This window comes from Cicer arietinum, chromosome 6, assembly GCF_000331145.2.
Source record: "Cicer arietinum cultivar CDC Frontier isolate Library 1 chromosome 6, Cicar.CDCFrontier_v2.0, whole genome shotgun sequence".
Lineage (NCBI taxonomy): Eukaryota > Viridiplantae > Streptophyta > Magnoliopsida > Fabales > Fabaceae > Cicer > Cicer arietinum.
The window spans coordinates 21,825,923-21,837,010 of NC_021165.2; the positions used below are offsets into that span (position 1 = coordinate 21,825,923).

At 23.8% G+C, this 11,088-nt stretch overlaps 1 protein-coding gene across 1 annotated transcript; it reads left to right on the forward strand.

Moving 5' to 3' along the window:
- Positions 1-7,309: 7,309 nt before the first annotated feature.
- On the forward strand, positions 7,310-10,876 carry LOC101498094 (cytochrome P450 86B1). Its single transcript, XM_004505652.4, has 2 exons — positions 7,310-8,755; positions 10,256-10,876. Exons 1-2 carry the CDS (start codon positions 7,406-7,408, stop codon positions 10,661-10,663), a joined length of 1,758 nt encoding a protein of 585 aa, XP_004505709.1. The 5' UTR covers positions 7,310-7,405; the 3' UTR covers positions 10,664-10,876.
- The last annotated feature ends 212 nt before the right edge of the window (positions 10,877-11,088 follow it).

The window sequence follows — 11,088 nt, forward strand, 5'->3', positions numbered from 1 at the left end:
CTGAACCCCAACTATATTGGGATGCTTTATTTAAATCTCCTAATAGTGAAAGATATTATTGGAGCCTTATACCTGATGTGTATAAGGTGGAAACGGTACTAAAAGTCTATGATGAAGTGTTCCAACCAATACCAAACCAAGGATATTGACCACAATATAAAGGTGTTAAGGTGTGTCGCAATCCACTAATGCGGAGAGTCACGAAAGGTCGCCCAAAGAGCAAACACATTAGAACAGAAATGGACAGTACAGAAAGAGTACCAAAAAAATGCGGATTATGTCGGGTCTTTGGTTATACTAGAAAACATTGTTCAAATGCTGCTGACACATCTACTCAAATTTGATGTATTTTTATTATTAATTATAATAGTTATTTATTATAATAATAACAATAATTAAAATATAACATTTATTTATAATTTACTAATGTATTTTTTTTTAATTTATTATTAGTATTTTTATTTTTTAAATAATTAAATTAATAATTTAATGTATTTCATTTCATCTTCATTTAATTGTAATTATTATTTAATTTATTTTTTTTGAAAATTTTAATATATATATATATATATATTTATTTAATCATTTTAATTATAATAATTTTTAATTATACGTGTAATAATTATTTATTATAATAATTATTATTATTAAAATATAAATTTTATTAATAATTTATTATTGTATTTTATTTTAAGTTAATATTAGTATTTTATTTTTTAATTAATTAAATTAATAATTCTAATAATAAACAATTTTTAAAATATAACAAAAAAAATGGAGTTGGAGGTCGGCGGTCGCTTCTCGGGAAGCGATTTCCTAATGAAATAAAAAAATTTCCTTTTCAGGAGGTCGCTTCCCCAAAAAACGACTTTCTGTTTAAACGAAAAAGTAGAACATTTATGAAATGTTATTTCAAACTGTGACATTTCAAGAATAAAAGAATAAAAAAAGAATATTCAGATAAAAAACTCTATTTTGTGTTGTTATTAAATTATAAAGAAGATGACATAATTTCTTTTGTATTGAATCAAAACGGAAAAATAAATTAATATTGTAGAATCTAAAACTAAAAATTAATTATTTTTATAGTTAACAATTTATGTCTATTAGTTTTTAAAAATGCACTGTCGATGCAAATTTGTTTCAAAAGTTACGTAAAACTAGTTTTGATAATATATATTATTCTCTTTCGTTTGTAATAATTTGACTCATTTAAATAAATTGTCTCAAAATTATTAACTATTTGAATTTTTAATATACTTTTTTATATTATACATTTTAATTAATATTATTTGCATCATTTTTTATATAATATATTTTATTATACATTTATAATTATTGATAATACATCAATAGTTAACAAAATTAATTTAATAAAAATAATATTTTGTCTATTTTTTATATGATTTTTTAATATATAATAAAAGATAAAATGACTCTATTATTTGAAGACACATAGAGTAATAATTATATAATATGAAAATTAATACGACATCACATGCAGCAACATTGAAAATAGTAAAATTAAGGTGAGAGTGGAAAGAAAATAACATCTCAGTAACATGAACTTTGGAAATAACATTTGTGTGTTTCCAAGCCATTTTGCAACACTGTTCATATCTGTTGTTGTATTAGGTGACCAACATTTCCTGCGCGTCATCTACATTCCTTTTCCACATCAATTTAATTCCTAGAAAAGCACTAATATTTGGAAAAAGTTTACTTTAACTTATAATATATACAGATAGTTATAACTTTCGCATAATATAGTACTATCACTATTATAAAAAAACAAAGAAGAAAAACTTAAATTTTAGTCATTATTATAACAAAATATAATTATTTTTTATTTCAAAAATTTATAGTTAATACTGGGGTATTTGACTTTAAAAAATAATAATTTAATAATTTTGACTTGTGTTTTATATAAAATTAATTGCATTCAACTATATTTCTTAATATTTATGATTATTTTGTTTTGCTTTTCAATAATGCCAGAAGAGTATATAAGATCATTCTTCTACTTTAGGTACGATTGGTTGATTGTAGTTTGGAAGAAACTCTGATCATTTATTTGTTTTAGTGCCCTATGTTTACATTGGTTTGAGGGATTTACTTTTGTGGCCAGATATTTATGCCGTTTTTCTATCGTGGCTTTAGCTCGTGTTCAAAATTTTTGTAGATTAAGCGTGTTTGATAGAAAAAATATTAAATTTTGTAGGTTATGTGTTATTTGAAATACAAAGAATCACATAATTTTTCGGTAAGAGAAATATAACAATCATCAATTTATTTGTTCGAAATGACTCAAATATAAACGAAAGGTTTTTGTGTTAAACATGGTCGAATGGTAGGTGGTCATGTAGTGTCATGTATTAGTTTTGTAAAGTTGTCGGTGTATATATCAACTTTTTGTATTTTGTTTGATTCTTAACTCATCTTTGTGTTTGGATTTAAATTAATTTAATATACTTTTTATTTGATTGTTTGAAAAATAATTTATTTTACTTATTTTAAAAAATAACTTAAGCATTGCATAATTATTTAGACTAGTTTTATGGAAATTGTTTATAGTATTTTCATAACCTCTTTCCCATTTAAGTAGATTTACTTTTATTACATGTTTTTTCATAAAGTAGAAATAGTATAGTTATTATTAAAAATTCACACACAAATACGAGATATCGAGTTTAAATTTGATAGATAATACTAAACATAATAATATTAATATTGTCAATTTAACTCTGACAATTTTTATTTAATCTTAATACATCATAAATAATTTTTATGTAACTATTTCTTATATGACAAATGTTAAATAATTTGTATGTAATTATTTTTTATATGAAAAATGTTAACACGTTTAAAAGTTAAAGAAAAGAAATATAAAAACAAAGGTCTTAAAAGGTGTATGTTCAATTTTCTAAAAGTTTAAAATTATTTTTCTAAAAAAAATATATTATTTTATTCTTTACTAAGTATCCTTGTGACACATGTTGTCAAAACTCTCATATAATCAATATTTCATTCCTCTTACAGCAAAGCAAATGTTGTTTTAAAAAGAAAAAAAATCTTAAAATTAATATATTTTTTACTTTTCAATAATTTTTAAAAATATTTTTACTTTTTAATTAATATTAATTATTATTATTTATTAATTATACCATTTAATTAAAACTTAATGCACTATAATTTATTTTGCATCGATTTGCAGCGTAAAACACATTTATATATATATAGAGTAAAAATGACATGTATTAGAGTAATTAATTAAACCATAAATATTTCTGTGGCAAAGCCACAAATTAATATTTAGAGGAACAGTGACAAAAATTCTAATAATAAAACTATAGAGTTTCTTTTTAGTTTTCTAATTATGTGAGAAATGTGATCTATTGTATTGAATATATTAAAATTAAATGCAAAAATCTATTTTGTTGTTGGTAATCTTATAAACTAAATTAATTAATATAAAACAAATTTAATAATTGAACTAACTAACAAATGATAAACTTGAAAACAACAATGACTAATACAATACACATTATAACTATATTTTTATGTAAAAATATTTAATAATTAACTAATTATATAATCATATAATAATTAATTGTGTATAATTCAAATGAACTTATAAAAAAACTTTGCAACTGTGGTAATATTTATTTAGACTAACCAACAACTACTTTGCAACAGTGGTAATAATTAATATCTTAGTGTATTGTTAGCATTTCTTATTTCCTTTAATGCAGTAGTAATCTTTTGGCGTGTTATAAACATAAGTGTACTGCGTTCTTAATCGCAAAGATAGAGATTGAAATTCACATTTTAACTTAATTCGCTTCTTTATTACGCAATGCGTCGCGTGCTCAACACAGCCAAGTTAAGAAACTGCACGTTAAGTAAACTACTAACAGTTTATAAATAAAATATAGTATAATATATCAGTAGTCACACATTTACCCATTTCATACATATATCAGTAAAAAATAATAAAAAAATAATAAAATAAAAATGGAGATTTATAAAATTATTTTATTAACTATTAATGTATTTTTATTATTATAAATTTAAAGTAAGAAATAATATATTAGAACTGATATGCATAATATTAAATAGATAGTACAATTGAAAAAAAATTAAAATTGAATTAAAAATTTAAAATGTTAGTTTTTTTAGACAAATATATTTACAAATAAAATTGTTATTGTGAAACGGATAGAATATCTAATTAAACATTATAATCAAATTCAGAAACTATGCTGTGTATCAATGTATGTTATTGCTGTATATATTTAGTGGTCAATTTCTGAGGTTAAATTATGTCCTCTTGTTTCTTAACATCGATTTTCTTTGAATAAAATTAATTTTATTCTTTAAACGTGAAAGATGGTATCCTTTTAATGTCTAGATAAATTAAAATTATAAAAATATCGTTGAATATATTTTTTTGTTAATAATTTAATGAATTCAATTAAAAGAATACAATTTGATTTTTTGAGACAGACTATTTTTACTTTTATATATATGACTATTATTGTGAAAACGACCGTAAATTTTTTATTAAACGTTGCAACAAAATTCAAAAACCATGTTGTGTACAGTGTATGTTACTACTGTAAATGTTGTGTACAGTGTATGTTAATTTAGTCGTCAATTTCTGAAGTTAAATTCTCTACTCTACTCTTATATCTCAACGCTAATTTTCTTTTGAGTAAAAATTATATTTAAAAGTGGGAGACGGTATCATTTTAAATTTAAATTAATTAAAATTACTAAAATATATTTGAATATATTTTTCTAGTAATTTGATGAATCAAATTAAGAAAGTATAATTGAAAAAAAATTATATTAGAAATTAAATGTGAATTATAAAAATAATTTTTTTATGAAAAATTACTCTAAGATAATATAATTTGTTTTAAATTTATTTATTATTAATTTAAAAATTAATTTTATTTATTTAAATTAATTTTTATTTAAAGGTTTATTTCAAAAATATCATAACAAAAATATAAAATAATATAAAAATTATTTTTTATAAAATTTTAAATAAACGAGCCTACTATAAACACTTGAAAAAAGATTAGTAGACATTTAAACATCCAATTGATATTTTGAGTGAGAAATTAACAAATAATAATATAATAAATATGATATATTAATAATATAATAGAGAAAAAAATAGAGTATTAAATAAATATATAAAAACAGAAAATGTTCCTATATCATCATATAAACTCCCTTGGAATTGGAGTAACAAGTGATTGTCACATTTGTCATGCATACTTGTTACTACGGTCAGGAACACGATGCATTCAATAAATAAATAACAGTGCTTTTCTCTCTAGGGTGGCGAATACATAGGTTTGGCAGATAACTATTTATACCATGTGTCACTTAATAGTTGAGTTAGATAAAATGGTTTTAAAAAAATTCATTTTATTTTAATTTAATGTTTTTAAACGTTTAGCTAATATGTACTTAATTCTTTGTTAAGGAATTAAAAAATAAAAGTTTGTCTTGGAAATAACAATTTTAAAAGCTTTTTTTACATAGAACAATTTTAAACCTTTTAAAAAAAATGAAAACACAATTTTCAAAATAATATTTTGTAAATTTGGTCATTTAACATGTATTCATAGATACTATAAAAAACTCTGATATTGTATTTTCTGCTCAAAATCATAAAATAATTGGTATATAATTCATATATTTTATATAACTATTATTTACCTCGTTAATAGTCGGTGTATAACTTAATTATTCATATTTAAATTCAATAATTTTTCGTAAATGTGAGTCTCTCACTCCTGCTCTCCAGTCAAACTAAATCAAAACTCTAATATAACTTGTTGGGAGTTCTAAGATGCATAAGCAACAATAGATCAAATGTTTTGGGATCATAAAATACTTTGACTCTGTATTTATTTATTATATATTTAACGTTTAGCATACTCATAAAATAATTTACCACTTAATTCTTTATATTATTTAACTAATACTATATGCATAACTCTCAATTGACATATTTTACGATTTTCATCAATGATAATTAATAAAAATAATTTAATTATATATTTATTTGCTTTTTTATTTATAATTTTTTCTTAATTTATGTAAAATATTAAAATACTGTAGTTCCGTCTATTTACTCAATTTTCTTGCTTATCGAATACTCTCTTACATGACTATTTAAAAAATAATTATTAAAAAATACCTACTGTTACCTGTATTAAAAATGATAATTAAGCACATGCAATTTTCTTAATTACATGTAAAAAATAAATATATTTACTAACTTATCCCTTATAATAATATGCAACTTCTCACAATATTACTTGTTCTGCCCCAAAATAATTATTGTATTTATAAAAATAAATTATCCTAAAAAAACTATTATTTTTAGTTTTTAATGTAACTTTAATTATTATTTTTCTTCAATTATCTAAGTAATGTATATCCCTTTCTAGTTTTCTTAGACAAACCAGTTTCAAATTATTATGACTTTTGAATGTAATAATTGTTTGAGTTTTTAGGTTGATGGAAAACATAAATTTATGAATTTATGAGTGAAAGGAAAAAAATATTATTTTTTTGGGGTCAAAAACTATTAAAATTGACTAATTTGATTAATATAAATATAATTAAAGGACCAAAATAGAAAAATACTTAAGAGAGTAAAATGTAACTAAAAAAACAAATCAAAGGACTAAAAGACTAATTTAATTTTTTTTTAATATATGTGAAATTATCGATTACAATAATTATTTTAGAAGGAGGAAGTAATAAATTAATTTAAAGATATATTTATAATAATATAAATATTAGACAGATGAATTATTGTTATTTGTTTACATTAGAGTAAAAAAAACACATTTTTGTTTATAAGTGAGTTCCAAGGGATAAGTTTGAGGAGTATAAAAATGTCTAAGTTCGCTAAACAAACGGACAAAACAAAATTGGCATTAATATTCTATACAATACTAATAGTATTACTAAAAAAAAATACCAATATTCATCTTCGTATAATATAAAGAAAACTTGTATCACAAGAACTTTGCTAACCATTTCCCCGTTAGGTAATCAACCTTAGCCACTTCTCATCCACCAAATTTCACATTACATACCATCCTTTTTGGTAAATTCTTACTTGACACTCAAACCTTAAATTCCTAATACCATTTCCTATAATAATATTTTGTACAATTAACAACCCAAAATTAACTATTCCTCTAATACAAATGCAAGTAGTGCATACAGTTAATCACTGAACTAATTAATTTACAAACTTTATTTCAGGTCACCAAATCAAACAGCTTATTCAAAATCAATCACGCCAAGAAACACTAGCAAGCTCATGCACACATATTCCACATAACTAACATTCATACATAAATAACTCATGACCATAAACATCATTATTTCTATTACTTCTTATTACAAACTCATTAACCAAATCATGCATTTCAACATTCCTTTTCATTCCAACACCATGTCCAAACCAAACAATCTCAACCTCTCCTCCTCCTCCTCTTTCGCCGCCGCGACTGCCTCAAACTTCAACTTCAATTCCCTTACTCTCTTCCTTTTACAAGACATCCAAATTCTAGAGATTCTCATAGCAATTACTGTCTTCATAATCATTCATTCTCTTAGACAAAAAAAATATCATGGCCTGCCCATTTGGCCTTTTCTTGGTATGTTACCTTCTTTACTCATTGGACTCAGAACAAATTTATATGAATGGATTTCAGACACCCTCAAAACACAAAATGGTACCTTTAGATTCAAAGGGCCATTGTTTAGCAGCCTCAACTGCATAGTCACTTCCGATCCTCGAAACGTCGAACACCTTCTCAAAACCAAATTCATTCTCTTCCCTAAAGGAACTTACTTCAGAAACACAGTTCAAGACTTACTTGGTGATGGTATATTCAATGCAGATGATGAAAAATGGCAAAAGCAAAGAAAAACAGCAAGCATTGAGTTTCATTCAACAAAGTTCAGGAAACTAACTACTGAGTCTTTATTTGAACTTGTTCATAAAAGACTCTTACTTGTTCTGCAAGAATCAGTTGAAAATTCTGTTTCTATTGACCTTCAAGACATTCTTTTGAGACTAACTTTTGATAATGTTTGTATGATAGCTTTTGGGGTTGATCCTGGTTGTTTGAGAAAAGGAATTTCTCAGATACCATTTGCAAAAGCATTTGAAGATGCAACAGAAGCAACAATGATTCGTTTCGTTACACCGACATGTGTGTGGAAGGTTATGAAGCTTCTTAACTTAGGTGTAGAAAGAAAACTCAAGAAATCAATAAAAGGGGTTGATGAGTTTGCTGAGAATGTTATCAAGACAAGAAAAAAGGAACTGTCTTTGGAGTTTGAGGAAAATAATGTTCAAAGGTCAGATTTATTAACTGTTTTTATGAGGATGAAAGATGAGAATGGTAACTGTTATTCAGATAAGTTTTTGAGGGATATATGTGTGAATTTTATATTGGCTGGGAGGGATACTTCTTCTGTGGCTTTGAGTTGGTTTTTTTGGTTGATTAATAAGAATCCTGAAGTTGAAGAGAAGATAGTGGAAGAGATATGCAGGGTTGTGAGTCACAGGAATGATGTGAAGAAAGATGATTTTGGAAATTGTTTAAAGTTTATGCCTGATGAGATTAAAAAAATGGATTATTTGCATGCTTGTTTGTCTGAAACTCTCAGATTATACCCTTCTGTTCCTGTGGATCATAAGGAGGTAACTTTTCAATTTTTTCATACTCATTCCTTGCTCAAAATTTCAATTTTGATATGGAAAATATAATAAGTGTTTAAATGTTAATAAATTAAGATCTTAATTGCAATTTTAGTTCATTTATTTTTATCAATTTATAAAATTGGTTTATTTATTTTAAAAATTGATAATTTTGATTTATTTCTCTGATTTTTTAATTAAAAAATGATGACATGTGATATTTTAAATAACGTGACATATGATATTATAATTAGAATGATTAACATTCATGATATTAGAATAAAACGACGTAAAAACTTAACTTAATTTTCGAATTTTTTCATATTTTCTATTTAATTAATGATATATAAATAATTAATAATTAATGTATCTAGATAGTTTTATATTATATAATTGTATGTCACATTATTTAAAATATGTCAAATCGTTATTTTTTATTTCAAAAATCTAAAAGAAGGATCAAAACCGTCGATTTATAAAATAAACAACTAATTCATAGAAGTACCAAAATTGCAATTAAGTCAAAATTAAATAGAGAAATAGTATTATGAAACGTGTGTATTCAATTGCTCAAAAAATTAAAATTTGGTTTTTTCAACAAAGTTTTTACTATTTTTGTTATCGTTTAATATGTACTCTTGTGACAGTAGTTAATGAGATCTTTTTGATTACTTGATTTATGTTTCTTTTTAATTGCTGTTTTGAGATTTCAAAGTAAAATTGGTTATATTTTTTTTTTGCAATTGCTTCTTAATAAAGATAGAGAGTAAACGAGTGAATAAGTCAATAAAAGGTAAAAATGTATTTAATTTTTTTATTAATCGAATTTACTATTATACTCACTCTTTAATAAAAAATAAGTAAAAATAACATTTAAAAAGTTGATCTATTTGATTAAATATTGAGAATAAATACATCAAATTTTTAGATACTTTTTATTACTTATATTTTATTTTAGAGTAATATTTTGAATTTATACAAAATAACTTCAAAAGACACATAAGAACAAATGGTGGATAGAATAGTACATAATCTATTAGAGATATTTAGATAATTCTTATTATTATTTTTTTCTTTTTTGCCTTTGTGATCAAATTTCTTCTCTGCACTGTTTGTTCATTGTGTTTTTAAATTAGTACACTTTTGTTTTTATTAATTAATCCTCCAAAGTGGATTATTTCTATGCATCATAAAGGTACAATTATTCTCTTTGTCAACCACTGCTTACCTAACTAATTATCTTTCACAATGACCTCTTGTATTAAATTAAACAATGTACAAGTGATATAATAATCATACAAGTAAATGAAATTTCTGAATTTGTGTTGAAAATATGCAAGAAGTCCCGTGACTAAAAAAATTGACCCTATTGGTCACAAATTTCATTGGAAAACAACAACCTAGCAAATCTGTCACAATTGAATACACCTAGTGGCTCGAGGTTGTGAGCATGCAACTACTACTAATTACATATTTTCAATTAATTATGACAAATTTTTGTAGGTAGTTGAGGATGTTACATTCCCAGATGGAACAAAGCTAAAGAAAGGTACAAAAGTGATTTATGCAATTTATGCAATGGGGAGAATGGAAAGCATATGGGGAAAAGATTGCAAGGAATTTAAGCCAGAAAGATGGTTAAAAGATGGACACTTTATGAGTGAATCTGCATACAAATTCACTGCATTTAATGGTGGACCTCGTTTATGCTTAGGCAAAGATTTTGCATATTATCAAATGAAATATGTTGCTGCTAGCATCATATATAGATACCATGTCAAAGTGGTAGAAAATCACCCTGTGGAGCCAAAGATTGCCTTGACTATGTACATGAAGCATGGAATCAAAGTTAATCTTTATAAGAGGGGTGCTCAAGAAATTCAAAAACACTTGGATTTGATCATTGGTTAAAATTAATTAATAATGTTGATAATGACTAGTGATGCTATTCTAATTTTGTTTAATTTTTTGTTGTTGCCTTATTTGTGTCTTGTTTGGAGCATAAAGGTATTTATTATTAAAGATATTAGCAGCATGTTGTTACTAGAATGTATATACAGGATTGGGTGAGTAGTATAACACTTGGAATTAAAGTCTAAATAAGGATATTCAGTATTTTGTTTTGATTGTTGATTGAATATATGAGAATGAGATTTATTGACATAAATTATTTATTGTATTATTGTTCATTATAAGCAATTATAATAAATTGAATTAGTTTTTTAAATTATATTAATAAATTTTTTATTGAGGGAAGAATGTGAATCAACTTACTCTAGTAGTAACTCTAATTATAAATTTTTGTAGACATTAAATTTAATCTTCTAACTATTGAT